The sequence below is a fragment of the Prionailurus bengalensis genome, chromosome B3 (assembly GCF_016509475.1).
Source record: "Prionailurus bengalensis isolate Pbe53 chromosome B3, Fcat_Pben_1.1_paternal_pri, whole genome shotgun sequence".
Taxonomy (NCBI): domain Eukaryota; kingdom Metazoa; phylum Chordata; class Mammalia; order Carnivora; family Felidae; genus Prionailurus; species Prionailurus bengalensis.
This window is the reverse complement of record NC_057355.1, coordinates 27,996,072-28,022,512: the sequence shown is the minus strand read 5'-3', so window position 1 is coordinate 28,022,512 and position 26,441 is coordinate 27,996,072. Positions and strand designations below refer to the sequence as shown.

The window sequence follows — 26,441 nt, the reverse complement described above, 5'->3', positions numbered from 1 at the left end:
TTGAGATTCTATATTTGTTAAGTCAGTCTTATCATTTGTTACCATGTTTTCTGTGTTACCTTATTTTCTCTGTTTTTCTTGGATTTTTCGAACATTTCAGTTGCTTTATTGTTTGCTAGATCTAGCATTTGGGCATCAGAGTTCATTTTTATTGACTGATTTTACTTTTGAGTATGGCTCACATTTTTCAGTGTTTTTGCTTGTCTCATAATTTTTTTGAAAAGCGAACATTTTAGGTAGTAGTATGTAGTATCATCTGGATTCTGATATTCTTTTTCAAGATTTGTATTGGTTGATGGGTTATTTTCATTGTGTTCTGTACTTGTTTTGTAACATGACTGTAATTCTCTCTGAAATCTGGTTCCCTCACAGCATGTGGCCTCTGATGTCCCGGTTTCATTCTTTTGTTCTCATTTTTGTTCTCTAGCCTGACTTCTAGGGTTTGTTCTGTATCCTCTTGGCTTATGCTCAAGCCTGTTGATCTCCCCTTCTGTTGGTGGATCTACATGCAGGTGTGAGCAGGGAGGGCATAGAACTCTGTTTTGGCAGTTTTCCTCTGTGCACGCATCCCAGTTTGTCCAGGCCTCCATGATGCCCTCATTGGCCCTTCTGTGCTCTCTGAATTTTATGATCTCCTTGTTAAATTTCTGGATAGTTCTCAGATTTAATACTTACCTCTCAGATTTGATACTCAGTCGCCAAACCATGTTCTCAGGCCAGTGGAGATGGAGGCTTTCTTGTTGGTCTTTTTATTAGCAGTGCCCCTGGCATGCATTTTCTGCTCCCTGCTCTGCACCAGTCAGCTTCCCCTGGAGGCAGAGTCCCATCTTGGTAGAACTGTCCTCCAGCTTGGATGGAAACATACCCAGGCAAGAACATCATAGGTACTCCCATCTCTATCCAAGTTTGGCAGTTTTTTTTCATGAATAAACACTTCTCAACTTGTTGTTTGCCTTTAATTTATTTGCAGAGCCCTGAGATCGTCATCTTTTATAATTTTGAATGGTTTTATAGCTGCTTTGAAGGAGGGGATTTGTTAACCTCTTCCCTCCACCATAACCTAGGTCCTGCTCTTCATTAATTATTTTGTAAGCTAACTTTCCCCACAGAAGACTCTAGATCTAATACTAAATGTTGATGAATATGGTTTCATGTGGCATTTTAAATGTGTGTGGGGTGGGGGGATAATAAAGTTTGGTCTGGCAACTGAGGTTGCAGCCTGAAAATTTGCCCAGAAATGAGAGCACAAAATGAATTTGCCAAGCAGAAGTGTATTCTTGGGCTTTCCATCACAGGTGAAGTCTTCTGTGGGAGATAAAGTGGGGGGAAAGAGGCAGTCAATCTTAGATTCTTGTCTATGAGGTCAGTTCCTCCTGACTTTCTGCTTTTCATTAGCTGTTAAACATCATATTAGTCTCACTGTTTCTATGTGTCTGTTGCGGCTTATGGCCTTGTCTGTGGTATGTCATTTGGGAGTGATCACTGTGTGTTTTGTGCTCACTTGACCTCCAGGTGCAGAAGGACTCAGGGTGGAGTTTGACCGGCAGTGCTCTACAGAGAGGCGCCACGACCCTCTCACAGTCATGGATGGTGTCAACAGGATTGTCTCCGTGCGGTCAGGTGTGAAGGGAGGTTGAACAGGACACTATCTGCCCACCTTCATAGATCAGAACTAGTAACTTACTAAACAGAATGCTACTGCTTCATTCCTGTGTGAGACTAAAGGAAGGGCTAGTAAGCTATTTTGCTGCAAAGTATAGAAGGTTTTGTCTGCCTGTTCACAGTACTTTGAGTAAGATAGTTATGAGAATGGTATCTGCACCTCACCAGTGAATTACTGGGTTCCTGGTAGGTCCTTGTCAGGACATTGGCCATCTTGGAGGCCCAGTTTCACCAGATAGCTAGAGATGGTGCTGTAAGACATATGGGAGTACGAGGCTTGTGCAAACTAAAATTTGATGTATGAAAAATCTTCCTAAAGGGACTTGGTTTATAATTGACTGCAGTAAGGGCTAGGCTCAGGTTTTGGTAAGATTGTATGCTCTGTGAGGAAATCTGGGGCTCTTTCTCCTGTTTCCTGGGTAACTGCCATCACATAAGACCTTCCCCAGGAAACTCTCTGTAGCCCTTGACCTGGGCTTGTGTGCTGCTGGCTCTGCAGTGTGGTAGCTATGTGTCAGGGCAGTGCCCACCTGTCTTCATTTTCCCTAGTACTTGATGTAATGTGTATGGAAGGGCAGTATGTATTAAATATCATTCACTAGGAGTAGAGGGAACTCAGATTTTGGAGAACTTGGGTTGGAGGAGCCAGCTGTTCTTGAGACATAGTGTGAATGATTTTGCTTTGTTTTTAAAAAAGTTTGTGTTTATCACATGACATAGTGAACCCAACCCTGGGGCATAATTTTCCCCACTAGGCCGAGAATGGTCTGACTGGTCCAGTGAGCTACGCATCCCAGGGGATGAGTTGAAGTGGAAGTTCATCAGTGATGGGTCTGTGAATGGATGGGGCTGGCGCTTCACAGTCTATCCCATCATGCCAGCTGCAGGTAAGTAGGGGGCTTGCGATGTCCAAATCTTGATGACTCAAGCAAGGTGGACACATAAATTGTTTTCATTTAGTACATTGTACTCTGCCTTCTCCTGTTGTGTTGGGAGCCAGCACTACCCAAGGCCCCACCACAGTGGGGATCATAACTGCCAAAGAGCAACCTTAGTAGCCCAGTTGTTGGGATGTTAGGACTCCATTACCTAATGGGAAAGGAGTTATTATTGTTGAATGAACTTCTTAAGCTGTTTGATTTTCAGATAAAATGTCTAATACAGTGCATAGTTGTGTGACATAGACAGTGGCGGTACCATGGGCACCCTCTAAGCATGGCATCCGAGTAGATGAGGCCCACTCATTGGTCAGATTGTACAGGTCTCCTTGTGGGGTAGCCCTTATCCTGTCCAACATGGAAACATTTACAATGCTCATTTCGCAGGCCCTAAAGACCTCCTTTCTGATCGCTGTGTCCTCTCCTGTCCGTCCATGGACTTGGTGACATGTCTGTTAGACTTCCGGCTCAATCTCACCTCAAACAGAAGCATTGTCCCTCGCCTTGCAGCCTCGTTGGCAGCCTGTGCACAGCTGAGTGCCTTAGGTAAATAGCACCTTTATTATCACGTCTGTTGTACTTGATGGGAAAAATGGTCAAGCTTCTGATATTTTCTGTCTGCTCATTTAAGCTGCCAGTCACAGAATGTGGGCCCTTCAGAGACTGAGGAAGCTGCTTACAACTGAATTTGGGCAATCAATTAACATAAACAGGCTACTTGGAGATAATGATGGAGAAGCAAGAGCTTTGGTACGGAACATTACTTCACAGTTTCTAGATGTTTGACTTTGGGAATAAAATGTTGCTTGAATAATTTAAGGGGCGTCTGGGTGGCTCAGTCAGTTGAGTGTCTGACTTCGGCTCAGGTCATGATCTCGCAGTCTGTGAGTTCGAGCCCCGCATCAGGCCCTGTGCTGACAGCTCAGAGCCTGGAGCCTGCTTCAGATTCTGTATCTCCCTCTCTCTCTGCCCCTCCTCCACTCACACTCTATCTCTGTCTCTCAAAAATGAATAAATGTTAAAAAAAAAATTTTAAAAAATATTGCTTGAAAAATTTAAGTCACTGAGAAGAGTTGGGAAATTCTACATAACAATAAGCCTGCTTTTGTCCCATCCAGACTCCTTTATGTTACTCCATATACTGAGTACAGGCTGGCCTGTGATTTTTGGAAACAAAGATGTGTCAATGGCTGTGAGCATAGGATTGTATCTGTTAGACTTTGCAACAAGTCTGGCTCACCACATCCCCTTATTTTGTTGGATGAGGTAGTTACTGTTAAAAGGATGCTTGATCCTAACGATCTTGGGAGTTGGGACTTTGTAGGCCAAAAAGGGCCTGGTTCCCTGCAAGTGGCTATATTGAAATCTAGACGAAGCATTCTGAGGTAAATTTTCAAGCTCTTCTTTTAAATTTTAGTGTTCATCAAACCTATTTGAAAATATCAATACACATTTTTTTAGGGAGAATAGTATCAATATAACAAAACTTTTGACTCACAGAAATAAAATGGTTACTTTCCCTACATTTTGGATTGCTTTACTAGGATATAATCTTGTTGTTTTCTTAGAGTTTTACAGGTAGTGCTCTTGCTGCTTTGGTAAAAGGCCTTCCAGAAGCTTTGCAAAGGCAATTTGAATATGAAGATCCTATTGTAAGAGGTGGCAAGCAACTGCTCCACAGCCCATTCTTTAAGGTAATGTTTGAGTTGTTTTAAAGTGATGAGACCCACAAAAGTATGGCCAACTAATCTTTGACAAAGTAGGAAAGAATATCCAATGGAAAAAATACAGTCTCTTTAACAAGTGGTGCTGGGAGAACTGGACAGCAACATGCAGAAGAATAAAACTAGACCACTTTCTTACACCATTCACAAAATAAACTCAACATGGATGAAGGACCTGAATGTGAGACAGGAAACCATCAAAACCCTAGAGAAGAAAGCAGGAAAAAACCTCTCTGACCTCAGCTGCAGCAATTTCTTACTTGACACATCTCCAAAGGCAAGGAAATTAAAAGCAAAAATGAATTATTGGGACCTTATGAAGATAAAAAGCTTCTGTACTGCAAAGGAAACAATCAATAAAACTAAAAGGCAGCCGATGGAATGGGAAAAGACATTTGCAAATGACATATCAGACAAAGGTCTAGTATCCAAAATCTATAAATAACTCACCAAACTCCACACCCGGAAAACAAATAATCCAGTGAAGAAGTGGGCAGGAGACATGAGTAGACACTTTTCTAAAGAAGACATCCAGATGGCCAACAGGCACATGAAAAGATGCTCAACATCACTCCTCATCAAGGAAATACAAATCAAAACCACACTGAGATACCACCTCATGCCAGTCAGAGTGGGTAAAACAAACAAATCAGGAGACTATAGGTGTTGGTGGGAATGCAAACTGGTGCAGCCGCTCTGGAAAACAGTGTGGAGGTTCCTCAAAAAGTTAAAAATAGATCTACCCTATCAGCAATAGCACTGCTAGGAATTTACCCAAGGGATACAGGAGTGCTGATGCATAGGCACACGTGTACCCCAATGTTTATAGCAGCACTTTCAACAATAGCCACATTATGGAAAGAGCCAAAATGTCCATCAACTGGTAAATGGATAAAGAAGTTGTGGTTTATATACACAGTGGAATACTACTTGGCAATGAGAAAGAATGAAATCTGGCCTTTTGTAGCAACATGGATGAAACTGGAGAGTGTTATGCTAAGTGAAATAAGTCATATAGAGAAAGATGCCGTATGTTTTCACTCTTATGTGGATCCTGAGAAACTTAACAGAAGACCATGGGGGAGAGGAAGGGGAAAAAAAAGTTACAGAGAGGGAAGGAGGCAAACCATAAGAGGCTCTTAAAAACTGAGAATAAACTGAGGGTTGATTGGGGGTGGGAGGGAGGGGAAAGCGGGTGATGCGCATTGAGAAGGGCACCTGTTGGGATTAGCACTGGGTGTTGTATGGAAACCAATTTGACAATAAATTTCATATTAAAAATAAATAAATAAAGTGATGAGACAGCTGGTTGGCTAGGAGAGACACAGAGAGTGGTCGTGCGTAGTGCACCACATTTCAGGCCTCCTTGAGGACATGGGTAAGTATTGCTGAAGTTGAATATGAAAAATTTCCAGAAATGACTATGACCTAATAAGCCCTTAATACTTTGGCCAAGTATTAGTGTACTTTGAGATGCTTGACTTAGGCAGTAAGTGTTGTGGCAGTTGTCAGATCTGAGGTCTTGTGTATAAGGTGCATCACTAGGAGCTGGGTGGGAATAATCCACACCACTGGTAATGGTAAAACACTTGCCAGACACATAGCAGTCAGCCTGGAATAAGGAGCTCCTGAATGAGAACTCACAGAAACCCTGTAATGGTGTCTGTCTTTAGCATGCAGTGTTGGAGAAATAGATTCTTAGCTGCATTTCTGAGCTTCCTTGTTTTGTTAATTTTTGGTTGCTACAGGTACTGGTAGCTCTTGCTTGTGACCTGGAGCTAGACACTCTCCCTTGCTGTGCTGAGACGCACAAGTGGGCTTGGTTCCGAAGGTACTGCATGGCCTCCCGCGTTGCTGTGGCCCTGGACAAAAGAACACCCTTGCCACGTCTTTTTCTTGATGAGGTATAGCATGTTATTTTGGAATGTAAAAACATTTTCCTTATTCAGTCATGGTGTAAACAGATGCCAATATTCTGAGACACAGCAACATTTCTCTTACAAAGGGATACCATAAAGAAAAAATCACATAGGTGAAAATGAATAAATGCGTACTGTGAATTTCAGTTAAAGTTTATTTTTAGTAAACTAAAGATATACTAGTACTGCCCAGACATTTCAATATCTTAGACTTGATTATAATTGTATTGATTTTGCTTATTAACTATAAAATCACAGTATTGATGTTGGCATTCCCTCAGATTCTGCAATCGGGATTACTCCTGTGTTGTTACCTTAATATTATGTGTTTCATTTTTGAGAGGTGAGTGTTTATTGATAATCTCATAATAATGTTGTCTAGGTGGCTAAGAAAATTCGTGAGTTAATGGCAGACAGTGAACACATGGATGTTCTCCACGAGAGCCACGACATTTTTAAAAGAGAGCAAGATGAACAACTTGTGCAGTGGATGAACAGGTTATTATATCAGAACCAAGAATAATGCTGTACACTGGGGAAAGGTGTTGTATGTGCAGTTCTTTCGCATGTTAATTGTTCACTTAATGTTTGTTGTAGGCGACCAGATGACTGGACTCTTTCTGCGGGTGGCAGTGGAACAATTTATGGATGGGGGCATAATCATAGGGGACAGCTTGGGGGCATCGAAGGTGCAAAAGTTAAAGTTCCCACTCCATGTGAAGCTCTTGCAACTCTCAGACCCGTGCAGTTAATTGGAGGAGAACAGACTCTGTTTGCAGTGACAGCTGATGGAAAGGTAAGGGTGCCTTTTCTGTGTCATACGTTAAAAACTAAGAGACAGCTATGGCTAGAGTGCGTTATTGGTCCATGGTATGTGTAAGGACTCTGTATTAAAACGTTATCTCAAGGTTAATAGTACTTATTGTTGGAAGCAGTTATCATTCTAAAATATTTCTGTATGATCTTTGATGTGTTCTATAACTTTACAGTGTTTTATTTTGAAATACAGCGTACGTAGAAAAGTGTACTGTTTGCATATCAATAATACATTAGAGTGTTCCTTTTTTTTATTTGCTAGTGTAATGCTTTTTAAAAAATTAATTGCTTCTAGTATGATGAAATGGTTGATACTTACATATTGTCTTTATGTTTGGTGACCTTATTCAGCTATTTTCTTTCTTTTGTATATCTCAGGATTTCTTGTATCTTCTTTATAGAGTCATAATCTGTAAATCAGTTTTGTTCCTTTTCAGTTCACCACTCTTATTTTTTCCTTTTTGTGTGGAAGAAAGGAAGCTCATTGTATTGGGTTGTTTTGATATAATATTGAGCAGGGGTGGTAGTTGTGGGCTTGTTCTTGTCTTAATCCAGTTTGCAAAGTAAACACTGTGATTGAACATTTCACAAACTTACTGTAAGGTTTTGGTGGATGATCTTTATGAGATTAAGGAAATTTCCTTCCCTTTCTACATTAAAAAAAACTATTCCTATGGATGTTTTCTCCTTTAGTGGATTTATGTCGTGAATTGGATTAATTGGTTTTCTTATATTAAACCCACTTGCATTCTGTGGAGACACCCACCTTGGTCAGGATGTTTTATATTTTTTTGGTTTGTGTTTGTGAATATTTTCTTGGGGATTTTTGGGAGCTCCAAGATCTTAAAGTGCGATTATAATAATGTTTCTGTCTTATATATTCCTTGTCTGATTTTGGTACTCTATTATTATATATCTATTTAACTTACAACAATTAACTTAAAAATGCATGTTTATTATCTTGCAGTTTCTCTGGGTCAGGACTCTGGAAGGTGGCTTAGCTTGGTCCTCCCACCTAGGATCTCTCCCCAGGCTGCAGTTGCCTCAGGGCTATACTGAGCATTCAGTTCCTCATGAGCTGTTGGTTGAGGCTGCCCTCAGTTCTTTGCCACATCACACTGTAGCAGCTGGCTTCCTCAGAGCAAGCAAGGGAGGTGTAGCAAGACACAAGTTACAGTCTTGTGTGACCTAATCCAAAAGTGACAGTCCATCCTTGTTGCCATATTCTGTCCATTAGAATTGAGTCACTAGGTCTAGCCCATGTTCAAGGAGAAGGGATTACACAGGGTGTGAATTAGGGACTCTTGGGAACCACATCAGAGACTGCCTGCCAAGAATATCAAGATTGTGCTAGTCTCATAAAAAAGGGTTGAAGTGTTTTGTTTTGTTTTGTTTTGTTTCCTTTCCTTTTTCTATTCTCTGGAGAATTCTATGTCTTTTATTGTTTCCTGGTTATTATAACATGCATATGTAAAATCTGAAGTGAATTACTACTTCTGTCCTCCTCCCAAGTAATACAAATAGCTGATACTTTGTTATCCTGTGTTCTGGCACAAACCCATTAGGGAATGATAGGCATTATTATTTTTGTTGTTATTTTTCCAGATTTACCCAAATGTTGCACATGTCTTTGCTCACATTATTTCTTATGTCTCAGACCTTCTATCTTTAAACAGTTTCTTCTACTTCATTTTGCTTCTACTTTATATTTTCATTTTTCTTTAGTGAGTCTTTTGTTGGTTTATCCTCAGATTGTTTTTGTTTATTTGAATATGTCTTTATTTTATCCTTTATCCTAAGTAAGAGTTGCAAACATTTTCTGTAAAGGTCGTGATAGTATTTTTGGCTCTATGGGTCATGTGGTCTCTGTTGGCAACTATGAAAACAAGCCTATGAATGATATGTAAATGAATGTGTCTGGGTATGTCCAATAAAGCTTTATTTACAAAAGTACATGGTGGGCCTGATTTGACTCATGGGCCATAATTTGCCAACCCCTGTTCTAGAGTATGAAATTTTAAGTTGACTGTTATTTTCAGTCAGCCTGTTAAACATTTTATTCTTTTGGATTTTGGACTTCATTGTTGCTAATGAGATGTCAGCAGTCAGACTAACTTTTACCCAAATGGAGGTAATAAATCTTTTCTCTATGGCTGCTTTTAAGATATTTCTTTAGTGATCTGCATTTTGCTGTGATATATTTTTATTGCCCTTTTTTGTTTTACTTTGTTTTTGCCAGGTGGTAAGGGATGGGAGAGGGGGGCTTTCTGGCTCTTGAGAAGTGGTCTTTAAACAACTCTGGTAAATTCCTAGACTGTTTTTTTGCCTCAGATATTGCTTCTACCATATTCTCCGTGTGATCTCTGCCTGAAAATGTGTTCTGATTGTTGAGTGCTTTATATCTCTAACTCCTTCTTTCCATGTTTCCTCTTCTCTTTGTGTTTCTATGCTATATGCTAAAGAATGTCTTCAGATTCATCTTCTAGTCTCGTTACCTATTTATAATCTGCTATTAAATGTATCTGGGTATTTAATTTCAATTATTGTTTTTTTAATCCCTGGAAGTTCTGCTTTGGGTAATTTTGTAATTCCTTATTCCTTAGGGATACTTTCAAGCTTTTATTTCTTTAAAGATAATATTGGACTGTTGTTCTGACTCCCTCATGGCATCTTTTTTCAACTATGAGCTGACCCTTTTCCTTAGAAAATTTTATGTAGAAATTCTTTGAGGCTTAGTTGGAAATCACTCATCAAAAGAGAATTTATAACCCTGGGGTACTACAAATCTAAGTCATTGTAAATTAAATTCTCAAAGGAATTTAGACCATACATAGTATAAATTTAGACTGAAAACCAACCTAATGATCACCTTTCATGGTTGTGAATTCTCAGGAGAGCTTTTTCTCCATATAATTTAGTGCTGAGATTGAGAAAGGGAACTTGCTTTGTTGTTTTCTTTTTATTCCTCACAGTTGGCCCACTGGAGGATCATCTTTCTAAAAGGAGACTCCTTTTAAGCTTGGTACTTTACCCTCGACACCCCACACCCCGTGTGCTGAAGATTCTCAAAACCTTCTCAGGGGACACTGGCTTTAGGGCTCTTTTATCAGTCTGAGTTCTTGGTTTCACTTTCTGTTTTAGTCCTTGAGGTTTTCCTTACTATTGTGTCATTGCAGCAATGCATTTGAAACAGTATGAAACAATATTTAAATTTTTATAGGAGGGATGTTTGACATGCATTTGGAAAAGGCAGTCTGATTCTTTTTTAAATTAATGATAAACCTTGTGCCCTGAAATAATTACTCACTTAGAACGAAAGAAAAATAGTGTATTCTACTGTGTGACTTATATGCAGCCTTGCTGAAATACTACATCTATTTATAGTTTTTCTATGAGTGTTTCTATCAGTGTTACTATCAGAGATTTGCTTCCAGGGAAAAGATCTTCTTTTTAAAATACATTTTGTGAACTTGGGATTTTAAATAGTCATAACTATTTCATTTTTAGTGTTTGATAAAGCACGGAAAAGTCTTAAACATTCTTATTCTTGTAACTTTTTTTTTTTTTTTTTTTGAGAGTGAGCGAGCGCACATGTGTGTGAGCCAGGGAGGGGCAGAGGGAAAGGGAGAGAGAGAATCTTAAGCAGACTCCATGCTCAGTGCAGAGCCCAGTGCAGGGCTCAATCCCACGACCCTGACTGAGCCACCCAGATGCCCCCATTCCTGTGATTTTTAACTTTAAAATTCATTTCTCTGTGGTAAAAATATCTAGCACACTGATTGAGTTTGTTAATTACTAGAATATAGGGATATTTAGATAAAAATCTGATATTTATATTCTTCTCGTCTTAGCTGTATGCCACTGGATATGGTGCAGGCGGCAGACTAGGAATTGGAGGGACAGAGTCGGTATCTACCCCAACATTACTTGAATCCATTCAACACGTGTTTATTAAGAAAGTAGCTGTGAACTCAGGAGGAAAACACTGTCTTGCCCTCTCTTCAGAAGGAGAAGTTTACTCTTGGGGTGAGGCAGAAGATGGGAAGTTGGGGCATGGCAACAGAAGGTATTATGTGAAAACATTATTTTTGATGTTATGCTTTCCTTGTTTCTTTTATCTCTTGTATAACATATTGGCACTTTGTTTTTCAGGACAACATTTATAATAATCTACTCAAGTTAAATGTTAATGACTTATTTGGCAGAAATAAGTTCATGTTCCAATGTGTGGGCTTGCCTCCACTACCCTTCTATTTGAGGGGAAAATCAATTCTGAATTTTCGATTTTTAAGTACTAAGTACATTGAGTTTCTCTTAGTCCTTCTCCCCAAGTTTTCTTCCTCCGATCCCGAGTAATTCACTGAATCAACAGTTGGCATTTTGGTAACATGTGTGATACTAAAGCTGTAAATACAGAGGAAATGGAAGGAGTGAGGGTAAGGGGACACACAAATGACAATATTTTTTAAACAAAGTAACCAAACTTTCTAGTTTTTAAAAATTAATGGGAATTACCTGCCCAGTTGGAGTAACAAAGACCTTCATCTCTGAAATAACTTAAAGTACCAGACTAAATATATGAAACAGCTGCCCTAAAGACAATGGATAACAGGCAGTAAAGTTACATACAGTGATCTACAGAGGTGAATACTGACAGTCACATGTGTCAGTGGCCAAGGAACTCAGAGGCCAAGGAACAAACCACCCAAAAGGACTAGAAGGAATGGTCCACAGAGCTCACAGAGGGCAGACAATACAGCTTGCTTCCAAAACCTGATAATTCCCAGAACATTGGTTAGAGGACTAAGAATGATGTTGCACAAAAGTGGGTAAAAAAAATTAAAGGTAGACTGTTGCTCTGATCCCATCAATAACGCTTAAAAGCAAAACCTGAAAGGATTAAATTGTTCACAAGGAACCATAAGCTCAGGAATATCTTTATCAATACAGACATATCAAGCGCTCAGCAAGATAAACGTCACAATGTTCTATATCCATTCAGACATTACCAGGCATGTGTCTCTTCAATAAATAGTATTGGGAAAATTGGATATTCAAATGCAAAAGAATGAAATTAGATCCTTGAATTATACCACTTACAAAAATTAACTCAAAATGGATTAAAAACCTAAATATAAGTTCTGAAACTATAAGAGTCCTCTAAGAAAACATAGGGAGAAAGCTCCTTGACCTTGGTCTTTGCAATGTTATTTTGGATATGACACTAAAAGCACAAGCACCAGAAGCAAAAATAAAGTGGGACTACATTAAACTAAAAAGCTTCTGTACAGCAAGTGAAACAATCAACAAAATAAAAGGCAGCCTATAGAATAACAGAAAATATTTGCAAACCATATAACTGGTAAGGGATTAATGTCGAAAATGTGTAAGGAACTTGTATAACTCAGTAGCAAATAATTAAAAAAAAAAACCCAATTAACGAATGGGCAAAGAACCTGAATAGACATTTTTCCAGAGAAGACATACAGATGACCCACAGGTACATGAAAAGTTGCTTAGCATTACTGATTTTCAGGGAAATGCAAATCGAAGCCGTGAGATATTACCTTACACCTGTTAGAATGGCTTTTATTAAAAAGACAAGATATAAGTGCTGCTGAGGTTGTGGAGAAAAGGGAAACTTTATACACTGCATATAAATTATGCAGCCACTATAGGAAAACATAGAAAAAAGTAAAAAATAGAACTACCATGTGATCCAGCAGTCCCTCTTCTGGGTGTATATCTGATGAAAATGAAATAATTTTCTTGAAAGGATCTATACTCCCATGTTCAGTGTGGCATTGTTCACAATAGCCAAGACATGGAAACAACCTAAATGTTCATCCACAGGTGAATGGGTGAAGAAGATGTGGGGTGGGGTGGGGTAGTGGTGGTGGTGTGTGTTAGAATATTATTCAGCCATAGAAAAAGAAATCTTGGCATTTGTGACAATTTGGATTAACCTAGAGGACATTATGCTAAGTGAAATCAGTCAGAGAAAGACAAAACACTATGATTTCACTTATATTTGGAATCTAAAAAAACTGAACTCCTAGAATTAGAGTAGACTGGTGGTTTCCAGGGGCTGGGGATTGGGGGATTGGGAGATGTCGACAAAGGGTACTAACTTCCAGTTATAAGATGAATAAATTCTGGGGACATAATGTACAGCATGGTGACTGTAGTTAACAATACTTTATTGTATCCTTGAAAGCTGCTCAGAGGGAGTAGATCTTCAGTGTTCACACCACACAAAAATTATTATGTGAGATGATGGCTGTGTTAACCTTATTGTGGTAATCGTTTTGCAGTATATATGTATCAACTCATCATATTGTACACCTTAAATTTATACAATGTTTTATGTCAATTATATCTCAAAGCTGTAAAAAATTTATCAGGCATGCAAAAGAGTAGGAAAATATAGCCCATATAAAGAGAAAAATCATTCAATTAAAACTGACCCAGAAATGACATAAGTACTAGAATTACTAGATAAAAATATTAAAACAGTATTTTAACCACATGCCTATATCTTTAAGAAACTTGAGGGAAAACTTAAGCATGTTAGAGATTGAAAGGTATTTTAAATGCCCTAATCAAAGTCTGGGATGAAGAATACAGTGCATGTGTTTAATATAGATTAAACATAGTAGAGGAAAAGATCAGTGAGCTTGATGACGTAACAATAGAAACTGAAACAAATGAAACACACAAACATATAAAATGAATATCACATCAGTGAATTGTGGACAACAGCCTCAAGTGGCCTATTATATAAGTAAAGTCACCAAAGGAGAGGAGGATAGGGGATTTTGAGAAATGATGGCTGAAAAATGTCCAAATTAGATCTAGGAATAAAAGAGAACTTCTGTAACTTGATAAAGGGCATCTCTGTTAAATATAGAGCTAATAGTGACTTAATATGACATACTGAACTTCCCCTAACTATAGGAACCAAGACCAAGGACATCTGCTATCAAGATTCAGCATTGTACTTCAAGATTGTCAAGTGAAGTTCAGCAGTATAAAGATATAAAAGGCATTCAAAAGGGAAAGAGAATTAAAGCTGCTTCTTTACAAGTAGTATAATTGCTTATATAGAAAATCTATGGTACCTACGAAAAAGCTACTAGAATCAATAAGTGAGGTTAGCAGGGTTGCAGGATAGATCAATAAATAAAAAGCAATTGTTTGTCTTTATACTATGCAAATGTAATCAGAAATTGAAATTTAAAAATACCATTTATATTACCACCCCCCCCCATTGAAATAGTAAGGGATAAATTTGACCAAAAAAAAAAAAACCATGGATGACTTAGAGAAAACTATAAAATATTGCTAGGGAAGATTTTAGAAGACTTAAAAATCAATGAATGAGTATACTGTGTTCATGGATTAAAAGACTCAATATTGTTGATTTATTAGTTTTCCTCAAATTAACCTATAGATTCAACCCCTTCTCAAACAAAATTTCTGTAGAAATTGACAAGCTGATTGTAAAATTCATAGAGAAATACAGAGCACCTAGAATAATCAAAGCAACTTTGAAAATCAGGAGCAAAGTTGGAAGACGCTACCTTATTTCAAGCCTGATTTTAAAGCTACAGTAATCAAAACAGTGTAGTACTGTTGTAAAGAGAGAGAAATGTATTAGTGGAGCAGAATGGAGTCTCAAAATGTACCACAAATACTGAATAATGAGTGTGGAAAAATGAAGTTTGATTTCTGCCTTATAACTTCCAATGCACAATTTACAAAAGTGCAGTTTATTGGAGAACAGAGCTTTTTCAACAAATGGTCTTGAACAATTGGATAACCATATAGCAAGCAGTGAACTTTTTGACTTGCACTGTATCCAAAATTAACTCAAAATGAATCATAGTCATAAATGTGAAACCTAAGTCCAAAAGCTTACAGAAGAAAACATGAGAGAAAACCTTTGTGACTTTAGGTCAGACAAGGAGTTTTAGAAAGAACTCCAAAAGCATGATCCAGTAAATAAAAATAGACTTCAATAAAAATTGGACTTCATAAAAATGTGAACTCCAGGTGTTTGAAAAGACATGCTACAGACTGTGAAAGCATTATTTGCAATCATACATCTGGCTTAGGTCTTACTTTCAAAATTATTATAAAGAGCTTTCAAAACTCAGTAAGAAGAAAACAAACTTATTGTCAGTGCTTGGCACATTGTAGGCTAGTTGACATTCATATGATAAAACTCTATAAATGAAATGTTGATTTATAGCAAGGGTGGATGAATTGTTTTGGTAAAGAGCCAGGTAGCCTACATATTTTAGTCTTTGTAATATATGCTTCTTTCCTTTTTTTTTTTTTTTTTAACAACCTTTAAAAATGTAAAATTCATTCTAGGCTCATTGGCTTTTCAAAAACAGGCCATGGGCCAGACTTGGCCCACATTTGGGCACTAGTCTCCTGGCCTCTGATTTAGCAAGTCTCCTGCTTAGTGGCATTAGGGCAACTGGTATAAAGGAAAACATTTAGGAAATTATAATATTTTGAGTTCAGGTCTGAATGATTCTTCTTAATTAACAATTGATTTTATGACAATAACCAAAGTGTAGAAAGAGCCCAAATGTCCTGAATGGATAAAGAAGATGTGAGATATGTATGTGTGTATACACACACACACACATACATACACATACTCTATTTTATATATATATATATATATATATATATATATATATAGTAATGATAAGATATAATGATAAGATATATATACATATGTATGTATGATACACATATATGATAAGGTGTATATATATATATATATATATATACATAAGATATATATATATATAATGGAGTATTATTTGACAATCAAAAAGAATGAAATCTTGCCATTTGCAACAGCATGAGTGGGACTAGAGTGTATTATGGTAAGTGAAATTAGAGGAAGACATATCATATGACTTCACTCATGTGGAATTTAAGATACAAAACAGATGAACGTGAGGGAAGGGAAACAAAAATAATATAAATACAGGGAGGGGGACAAAACATAAGCGACTCTTAAATATAGAGAGCAAACTGAGGGTTGCTGGAGGGGTTGTGGGTGGGAAGATGGGCTAAATGGGTAAGGGGCCTTAAGGAAGACACTTGTTGGGATGAACACTGGGTGTTACACATAGGGGATGAGTCACTGAAATCTATTCCTGAAATCATTGCACTATATGCTAAGTTGGATGTAAATTTAAAAATAAAAAATAAACATAAAAAACAATTCATTTGAGAAGTGTACATTGAATAAGTATATAACAAACCAAAAGCCTAGTATTTAATACTTTTAAAATATTTAAGAGTAAAACTATTTCAGTTATATTTGGTGACCTTTTTTGCAGTCCATGTGACCGCCCTCGCGTCATTGAGTCTCTGAGAGGAATTGAAGTGGTTGATGTTGCTGCCGGTGGAGCCCACAGTGCCTGTGTCACCGCAGCAGGGGACCTCTACACATGGGGCAAAGGCCGGTATGGCCGCCTGGGGCACAGCGACAGTGAGGATCAGTTAAAGCCAAAGCTGGTGAGAAGGCGCCTTGAGAAGGTGCTCAGAAGCCTGGGGTGTCTCCTCACACCCTCACTTTTGAAGGTGGTGGGGAGGCAGCTTCTCATTGTCATTATGCCATTTTGATTTTTAAAAGTCAAAAGTATTTCCTGTTATGGTTTCTTTTTAGTTTTAGAGTTGATGGTCTTAGCCTCATTATTTACAAGGAGGTTTATATTCCATGTGTCATTTAAACAGAATAGTATTTGAAATCTCCTTTTATTATTTTATTTATATTTTACACATATAAATATATATAAATAAATATTACCTGGCATCTAGCTAAATGCTTTGGCTTCTAGAAGGCCCACTGTATTTTGGGTGAGGCAGTGAATAAGACTTCCTGGTGTGGTAGGACTGGCTCACTAGAGACACTGATAACCTGCCTCCCATCATTTAGATTGATTTGGTTCAAACTGATGAAGGTGTTTTTGGTCTTATCTTATATGATTATTAAAATTACACATTCTTTGTAAAGGCTTAAAACAGTACCGCCCCCACTCTCCCAACCCAAGAGCATCACAGTATTTTAAAGCCTTTCCTTAGGTAAACCTTCTTTCTGCTGTGATTGCATAATCTTGATTTCTTTTTTTTGAAGGTGGAAGCACTGCAGGGCCACCACGTGGTTGATGTTGCCTGTGGTAGTGGAGATGCCCAGACCCTCTGTCTCACTGATGATGACACTGTCTGGTCCTGGGGGGATGGGGACTACGGCAAGCTTGGCAGAGGAGGCAGTGATGGCTGTAAAGTACCCATGAAGGTATTTGTGTCTGCACAGTGGGAGAAAGGCACCTTTCCCGATTACCTGGGACTTGAGGGTTCCACGTCTTTGTGGAGCTCTTAGAGCCCGCCCCTCCCCACCCCAGGCCCTCCTAGGCTTACCACCCCATCCCCCTCTGCATGCTTCTTAGGAGTCTTTTAACCTCATCTTTACCTTCTTTGCAGAAAATATAATGGGTAGTTGAGTAAAAAGTGAAAGGCCCAAAGGTATTAAGATATATTAAGTGCTATTTGTGCTGTCTTGGGAAATTTATGTAAGTTAGCACAACCTGTGGTTTTATGTAGTATATAGACCTGTTTGAAGAAAGGGATAACAAATTGTTCACGGTCTTTTCAATTCAGAGTTCTGTAGCTATGATTGTAATAGTACTTGCTGAAAGGGTTGCAGCTGGCTTAGCCAGAAGCTGTGTTAAATAGACATCCTGTGACACACTAAGAAGAGACTGTAGGCCTGGGTTGGGGGTCAGATTGCTTTTCTCCATGTGATCTGCATGACTCTGAGCAATTTCTTAACTTTGTGAGACTCTCTTGCCCTTGTGAATGGGTAGTTGGCAGAGATTAAGTTCATTGATGTGTTTAGATCATGTGCTGACTGCTGTGCTGCCTACAGTGCATGAACATGATGGAGCCATTTAGCTGAGGTGCTTTGCTGTGGATTTGGGAGTGTGTGTGCTGTGAAAGAAAACTAGAAATTGTTCTCTGCTTGGTGTTTGGTCTTGTTGGGGATCTGGGACTGCATGTGAGGAGTAGAGACCCTCACAGTGCACAGGCAGCTCTGTGGGGGAGGGGGGCAGCATTCTACTAGGGCCCCCTCAGATGGAACAAGAGCCTGGCCAAAACTGCATAGCTTTTCTTCCCAGAGCTGTGCAGCCCAGTATAGGAGCTGTTGGCCACACATGGCTTTTTAAGTTTAAATGTAACTCAATTAAAATTCACTTCCTTGCTCATACTGGCCGCATTTCATGTGCTCAGTGTGAGCATGTGTCTGGTGACTTCCATATTGGGCAATGTGGACACAGAACATTTCCATTACTGCAGAGAGTGGTTTTGGAAGGCAGTGCTTAGAGCCAAAGCCTGGTGGAGATGTTCCTGGAGACATCCCTGCATGCTGGTGAGCATTGCTGGAGAACCAGAAGCTCAGTGCTTCCTCTTCATTCTTATCATTTCTTATTCCTTTTCTCTTGCAGGTATACAGTATTTTAACCACATTACAAGTTACTTAAGGTTTCCAAATTTATGAAAAAATTGTGTGTTGTAGACTTTCTTATGCTTAGGAAAGCTTTAGACACAGGCTTTGCACCTTCAGGGATTAGGATGTTGAGCATTGGGGGAATGGAAGTTATTACTTGATATGATTGTGACAGAGGTGAGGGTGAGGAGAGAACGGAGAGAATTGTTTTTAATTAATTTAAATTTAAAATCAAATATGAGGGGCGCCTGAGTGGCTTGGTTGATTGAGCATCTGGTTTCAGTTCAGGACATGATCTCGCAGTTCTTGAGTTCAAGCCCCATGTCAGGCTCTGTGCTGACAGCTCAGAGCCTAGAGCCTGCTTTGGATTCTGTGTCTCCCTATCTCTTTCTGCCCCTCCCCTGCTCACACTCTGTCTCTCTCTGTCTCTGAAAAATGAATAAACGTTAAAAAATCAGGGGCGCCTGGGTGGCTCAGTTGAACGAACATCTGACTCAGCTCAGGTCATGATCTCATGGTTTGTGGGTTCAAGCCCCACGTCGGGCTCTGTGCTGACAGCTCAGAGCCTGGAGCCTGCTTGGGATTCTGTGCCTCTCTCCCTCTTTCTTTCCCTCCCCTGCTCACATTTGATCTCTCTCTGTCTCTCAAAAATAAACATTAAAATTAAAAAAAAAAATCAGATATGAGAACTTAAGTCTGAGAACAGTCACAGGTAACAAGGAGCATAGCTTGCTGGGTGAGAAAAAGTGATGACTAGGTTAGTGAGCCCCAGTGAAACTTCTGGGTGTTGGTTGTGAAGGGCCTGGACCCCCGATGTACACGGGTGGAAATGACTTCTCATACTAGCTTGACCAAGGTCATGTTTGATTTGATTAACCTGGATAGATGGATAAGTTCTAAAGGCCACAACCTGGTCCTCTTGGCCAATCCTTCTCCCCCTTTTTGCTGATCCTTTCTTGGGGGCCTGTGGGGTCTGAGAGGGTTGGAGGGCAGAGGAGCATTGCAGGGCTTACTGGAGAATGGGGCTGCCACACCAGAAAGAGAAATAGAGTTGGGAGAATAGATTCTGGGGGAAAATGATCGTAGAACTTCAACTGTGACATGTCCATTTTTAGTGACACATGCTGAGTGTCATTGTGCAATAGCATGGGCTTGTGGTCTAGTGTCAGCAGGTGTGCCTTTAGAGTCAGGCATCCTCCTGAGAATACTTACTTGGTTAAGTGGAGTAGGACTTTAAGTTGTGTGAAATATTTGACCTGAGTAAGGATTTTCAGAGTTCTTTATTAGATTTAGTTCAGTCTCTGTGTGGTTGCAGCAGTCAGAAAAAACCTTGATTCAGTCTGATTGAACCTTTTTCCCTTCCAGATTGATTCTCTTACAGGCCTTGGAGTGGTTAAAGTAGAATGTGGATCCCAGTTTTCTGTTGCCCTGACCAAATCTGGCGCTGTTTATACATGGTATGCAAGATTCTGTTTGTTTAATCTCACAAAACCAGTTTGTTAATTTGAAGTTATATTAACTGACATCTCATAGACTGAGATGTAACTTCTATAGCAGGCTGTGATTTGTGTCCTGAAGTATGGTGCTTATGCCAGGAGGGTGGGACGGGGTGGTAAACGACAGGGCCTTACACTCATAATTTGATGTTTCATTTTGTGCAGGGGCAAAGGTGACTATCACAGGCTGGGCCATGGATCTGACGACCATGTTAGAAGACCTCGGCAGGTTCAGGGGTTGCAGGGGAAGAAAGTCATTGCCATTGCCACTGGCTCCCTGCATTGTGTGTGCTGCACTGAGGACGGTAAGTGGGGAGGCCCGGTGTTGCAGCACAGAGGCCTTTAAATCTAAGAAGTCTGGTCAGGGATAATATATGCATATATATTATCTGAGAATTTCTGTGGTGAGCAGGGCCTGGTGTTAACACCTCTGAATATGTTAAATTTCATGGCTGTGCAGAAAAGAGCAACCAGAGCATACCTGATACTGTTGTCCTTAGGAAGGGCTGCTTACAAGGTGAGCCTCAGCTGGCCGCTGGGAAACGAATTTGGGGAGGGCTCTCTCCCTTCCCTAATTGATAAGAGGCCTTGCTTTGCCTAAAACTGCACAATGTGGTCTCTGCTGAAACCTGTTTCCTGGAACATGGGTATGTGCCAGGTGGAGGTGCCCATGTGACAGCCCTAGTGAAAACTAGGGGCTCTAATGAGCTTCCCTGGTAGAAGGCACTTTGCATGTGTTGTCACAACTCTTTGCTAGAGGAATTAAACTTGTGTTGTGTAACTCCACTGGCATAGGGTCCTTGGAAGCTTGCATCTGGTTTTCTCTGGACTTCACCCATGTGCCTTTTCCCTTTGCTGATTTTATTTCATGTTTTTTCACTGTAATCATAGCTGAGTATGACTATATGCTGAGGCCTGGGCGTTCACCCAATGAATCAGCAAACCTGAAGGTGGTCTTGGGGACCCCAGTACAATGGTAAAAGGGACTTTGTAGATAGAATTAAGGTTGATCATTAGCTGACTTTACAATATTGAAGTTATTCTAGATTATTTGATGGGCTAGTGTAATTAAATAGACCCTTCACAACAGAAAAGGAGGCCAAAGAGTCAGTCAGATGTGACAGAGAAGAGGCAGGAGAGAGTTTTCAAAGTGTGAGAGAATCTTGATCCACCATTGTTGGCTTTGAAGATGGAGGAAAGGGACCGGGGAATATTGGTGGCCTTGGGAAGCTGGGATCAGCCATCAGCTGATAGCCCACAAGGAAACAAGACCTTGGTCTTCCCAAGAACTGAATTCTTCCAACAGTCTGCATAAACAAGGAAATGAGCTCTCCCCTAGAGCATCCGGAAAGGATGAGCCTGCTGATATCTAGACTTTAGCCTAGTCAGACTCCTGTTGGTCTTCTGACCTACAGAACTGAAAGAACTGTTTAAGCCAGTAAGTTGTGGTAATTTGTTATGGCAGTAATAGAAAACTAGTGTATCATCTTTCATTAAAAGAGCCATTTCCCCCCAGTTTTGTCTCCTTTTAAAGCCTTTGATAAATTATATGAACATGTGCCCTTTAATTGTTTCATTGATGGAAAAGTTTCCTATATGAATAAGCAATTTTTATGGCTTATCATGGGACTGGCATTATAGTTCTTAACCAAGAACTTACAATACATTTTTTTATTTGCTTTAATTCTTTAAATTTTTGAAGCAAATCACACACTTAGAGAATAGTTGGAAGTGCGGTACAAAGAACTTTTTTTTTTTTTTTGATCCGTTTGAGAGGTGCTGCCCTGATGCTCCATCATCCTGAACATTTGAGTGTATATTTTACAAATAGGAACACTACTAAACAATCCCAACATGGCTGTTCATTTGGGAAATTCACACTGGTTATTACTCCACCTAATCTTCACTCCCATTCATGTTATAGCACGGGTTATACTTAGCTGTCATTTTAATGTCTCATCTTCTCTGAGACAATCCTCAGTTGTCCCTGAGTGTGATTCTTTGACACTTCTTCAGTCTTCCTGAGCTTTTTGGACTGTGACACATTTAAAGATTACAGGCTGTTTATTTTGTAGAACATCCCTCAATTTGAGTTTGTCAGATATCTCCTCAGTAGATTCAGGTTGCACATCTGTGATCTTAATTCAGTCTGTGTTCTTAATTCATTCTAAATTCATCAGGTGTCATATAGTTTCTCTTTGTCCCAGTGGTGTTAACTTGATTAAGGTGGTGGCTGCTAGGATTTTCCATTCTGAATATCTTTTGTAACTAGTAAGTATTTGGGAGGGTATTTGAAGCTATTTAAATATCCCTTTTCTCATTGTATATTTTATTTTCATCAAATATTTGATATTTGTTTTTAATTTATATCTATGTGGGACTCATGGTTTCCTAATTTATTCATTGGATTGTACATAATCTGTTACTGTTAATAATTTTGATGCTGAAATTGGCCCTGTTAGGCTAGCTTTATTTCCTTTTTTTTTTTAATTTTTTTTAACGTTTATTTATTTTTGAGACAGACAGAGAGCATGAACAGGGGAGAGGGAGACACAGAATCTGAAACAGGCTCCAGGCTCTGAGGTGTCAGCACAGAGCCTGAAGCGGGGCTCGAACTCACAGACTGTGAGATCATGACCTGAGCCGAAGTCAGACGCTTAACCGACTGAGCCACCCAGGCGCCCCTTTATTTCCTGATGTGTGCCCATCATTCACTGGGTACTTCCTTGCTTTCTGGCACAATAAGACACCCTATCTTCTTGACCCTCCAAGGCCCAAGCCTAGCATTGACCATTTCCACAAGGAGTCTTGGTGTCTTTAGAGGACAATGGTGTTTAGAAGACAAGATCAGGTCGATAGATGTGCTCATTGCTCATTGCTCTCTCTGGCTCAAAAATAAATAAACATTAAAAAAAAGATTAAAATCCTTGATAGTCTACAACACACTAGAGAGGTTAATATGGTAACTAAAAGGATAACAATGGCCAAGGATGTGATGTGCTCATTATATATATATGTAAATAATATACAAATTTGCATCTATGTTTATTTTTTTTTTTTAATTTTTTTTTTCAACGTTTATTTATTTTTGGGACAGAGAGAGACAGAGCATGAACGGGGGAGGGGCAGAGAGAGAGGGAGACACAGAATCAGAAACAGGCTCCAGGCTCTGAGCCATCAGCCCAGAGCCCGACGCGGGGCTCGAACTCACGGACCGCGAGATCGTGACCTGGCTGAAGTCGGATGCTTAACCGACTGCGCCACCCAGGCGCCCCACATCTATGTTTGTTTTTGTATATATATATACAAATTCTACACATTCACACCAGGAGCCCAGATTCTAGTTCTATACCACAGGGTGATTCATTCTAGTTTTCTTTCCACACTTACAACTCCTTTCTCTTTTGGTGAGAAGTCTGGATTTCATTATCTCTAATATAAGGATCCACTCACTCTGCCTGAATGTGACCAGTGCCTCATCATTACCTTTGCTCTCTCCCCTGCAAGGATCCTTACCTGACTCGGGCTGTGACTGCCCATTCTGGGCCACCCCCACACATGGGCCACTCTGCTTGGGCCAACTCCCCACACTGAGCGACCCCCTGTATGGAAGTTTTTGTCATGTATGGATTCTGATTCTCTGCATCCAGTTGTACCTCTGCAGAGAAGTCCTCCTCTCCTTACTTGTGCTGTAACACTGACCCAGTGGCTTTAGGACTGAATTGTCTAGGGTGGGAATGGGCCAGCAAGCACACTGCCGTTGATCATGTAGGCACTGCACTTTACAGAGTGCTGCTTATGGCTGCATGGCTCTCTTCGGAGTCTTTGTGGAATATGCCAAGGCTAATCTCTAGAAAACTAACCTCATTTCTATTTTAGTCACCAAGTGACCTTACCCTAGGAATAGTTTTCTGGTGGTGTTTCATGGTTGGGATCTAGTATGGTACACTGAAAAATATGATTCTCATTGTGATGAATCTCATGTTTGGGATATGAAAAACTATAGGAAGAACTATGTGTTCCTTTAAAAACAGATTGGGTTTCGGGGCGCCTGGGTGGCGCAGTCGGTTAAGCGTCCGACTTCAGCCAGGTCACGATCTCACGGTCCGTGAGTTCGAGCCCCGCGTCAGGCTCTGGGCTGATGGCTCAGAGCCTGGAGCCTGTTTCTGATTCTGTGTCTCCCTCTCTCTCTGCCCCTCCCCCGTTCATGCTCTGTCTCTCTCTGTCCCAAAAATAAATAAACGTTGAAAAAAAAATAAATAAATAAAAACAGGTTGTGTTTTTTAAAAAAAACTGATTTTTTTCTCTCCATTTAACATAAAAAATTAATTTGGGCAGTTAAGGATATTACCATCTGTTTTACTATTACTTGTTCTGATAAAGAACTGTTACAGTTATGTGCTTACTCCTGTGAACAAATGCTATTGTATTTTTAAGACCAGAGTCTTGTGCCTCTTACTAGAAAAGGCATGTTGGCCAGCAGGGGCTCTCAAGAGTTCTGAGAAGCGTGGTCCCTCTTTGGATGTTGCAATTAGAGACATCTAGGTCACACATACATTCAGACAGCTGACCACCAGCACCATTTGAAGGGAGAGATGATTGTGATGGGAAGATGGTAGAGGTTGTGCATTCACTGGTCCTAGTATACAAGTTCTTGTTCTAAATCTACTTCATTTAGGTGAAGTTTATACGTGGGGCGACAATGATGAGGGACAACTGGGAGATGGAACCACAAATGCTATCCAGAGGCCTCGGTTGGTAGCTGCCCTTCAGGGTAAGAAGGTCAACCGGGTGGCCTGCGGCTCAGCACACACCCTTGCCTGGTCAACCAGCAAGCCTGCCAGTGCTGGGAAGCTGCCTGCCCAGGTTCGTACTGGTTGGGCTGGGTGGGCTAGGAGGTGTACAAGTAGTGACAGAGTTACTATCTGTATATTGAATTATGCATGTAAGTAAGCCACACTCACATTTCATTTTCCATTGTATATTTACACAGGTGTTCCACTGAAAATAATTCAGGTTAATATTCACATTAACCAACATTGTCCATATATCCATGTGTCACCTTCATTCTAAATCTTATAAACTGTACAAAACCATTCTGATAGTACAGGCTGCACACTTTCCTTAGTAAATGTATTTCTATAGACTAATTTTTAGCATTTTCCTTGGTTCACATTACTTGGCTCAAGCAGTCAAACTGGCCAGAATATTATTCTAAAACCAATGAAGTTTTTCACATCAGACTCAGAAGTCTCAGGGATTCCTTGTTTTTGAAAAGAAAAAAAACAACAACAACAAAAAAAAAAACCAAACTTTTTCAGAATTCATCTACAAACTGTGACTTATCTGTGCATTTGACACCTAAGTTGATTTAATGTAGTTTCAACATTTCAGGTTCCCATGGAATACAATCACTTGCAGGAAATCCCCATAATAGCACTGCGGAACCGACTGCTGCTTCTGCATCACATCTCAGAGCTCTTCTGCCCCTGTATCCCCATGTTCGACCTGGAGGGCTCTCTTGATGAAACTGGACATGGGCCTTCTGTGGGGTTTGACACTCTACGAGGAATTCTGATATCCCAGGGAAAGGTACTCTTGTAGCAATCTTTGCTATAGGCAAAACTGGTATTTTCAGTAAAATTTAATCCAACAAAAATTCCCAAACTGGGAGTAGACAGAATACAGTGTATTCCGCAGGGACTCATTGTTCAGTACCTGCTATATGCCAGGCTCTGTTCTGGGTGCTCAGAATATATCAGTGAAAAGCAGACAAAAATTTCTTCTCTTTTGGAGCTTACATTAAAAATTAATAGTGTGGTGCATTATTTACCTGTTGTAATCTCTGCTTCCTAACTCCCCCCTTTAAGGGGTGGGGTGGTTTGCAAAACTAAGCCTCGTTCTTGCCCATGTTCTCTGCTTACCTAGCCATGAGGCATTATGGCAAATCTCCACTGGCAGCAGGAAGGATAAATGAGATAATTTCTTCCCCAGGGATGTCCAGCAGAGGGTGCCAGATATTATACATCATTTAGATAGAAATTCAATATTAGGGTATGTAGAGATTCCTAGTCAAAGGATAATTTAACAGGCTGTGAATAGAATCATGAAGGAGGGCATCTAAAAATCCCTGGACATATTTTGACCCATTGACATTTGTAATAATTTGAGCTTTTTAGAAATAGGATGCCTGATTCAGGAGTTAAGAGTTTCCCATTACTGGACATCATCGTTTCTGGCAAGTAGGTTGGCAGGATGTTCTAAAAGAACCATTGTGTGGTAGGGGTAATATTTGTGTAGAAAAAAGCATAGAGGTCAGATTGAGAACTCCTAATTTTGAAAAGTCT

The 26,441-nt window shown here is 39.8% G+C and overlaps 1 protein-coding gene across 1 annotated transcript in view; it reads left to right on the top strand.

Annotated features, from left to right (window-relative positions):
• Positions 1-26,441, top strand: part of HERC2 (HECT and RLD domain containing E3 ubiquitin protein ligase 2) — a 278,735-nt gene that overhangs the window by 240,134 nt on the left and 12,160 nt on the right. The window contains 15 exon segments of the mRNA XM_043554905.1: positions 1,513-1,620; positions 2,418-2,549; positions 2,988-3,146; positions 3,232-3,350; positions 4,169-4,294; positions 6,073-6,228; positions 6,626-6,741; positions 6,841-7,039; positions 10,911-11,125; positions 16,431-16,608; positions 17,228-17,389; positions 19,964-20,055; positions 20,260-20,399; positions 24,773-24,960; positions 25,489-25,686. Of these exon segments, the coding sequence (XP_043410840.1) occupies positions 1,513-1,620; positions 2,418-2,549; positions 2,988-3,146; positions 3,232-3,350; positions 4,169-4,294; positions 6,073-6,228; positions 6,626-6,741; positions 6,841-7,039; positions 10,911-11,125; positions 16,431-16,608; positions 17,228-17,389; positions 19,964-20,055; positions 20,260-20,399; positions 24,773-24,960; positions 25,489-25,686 (2,288 nt within the window).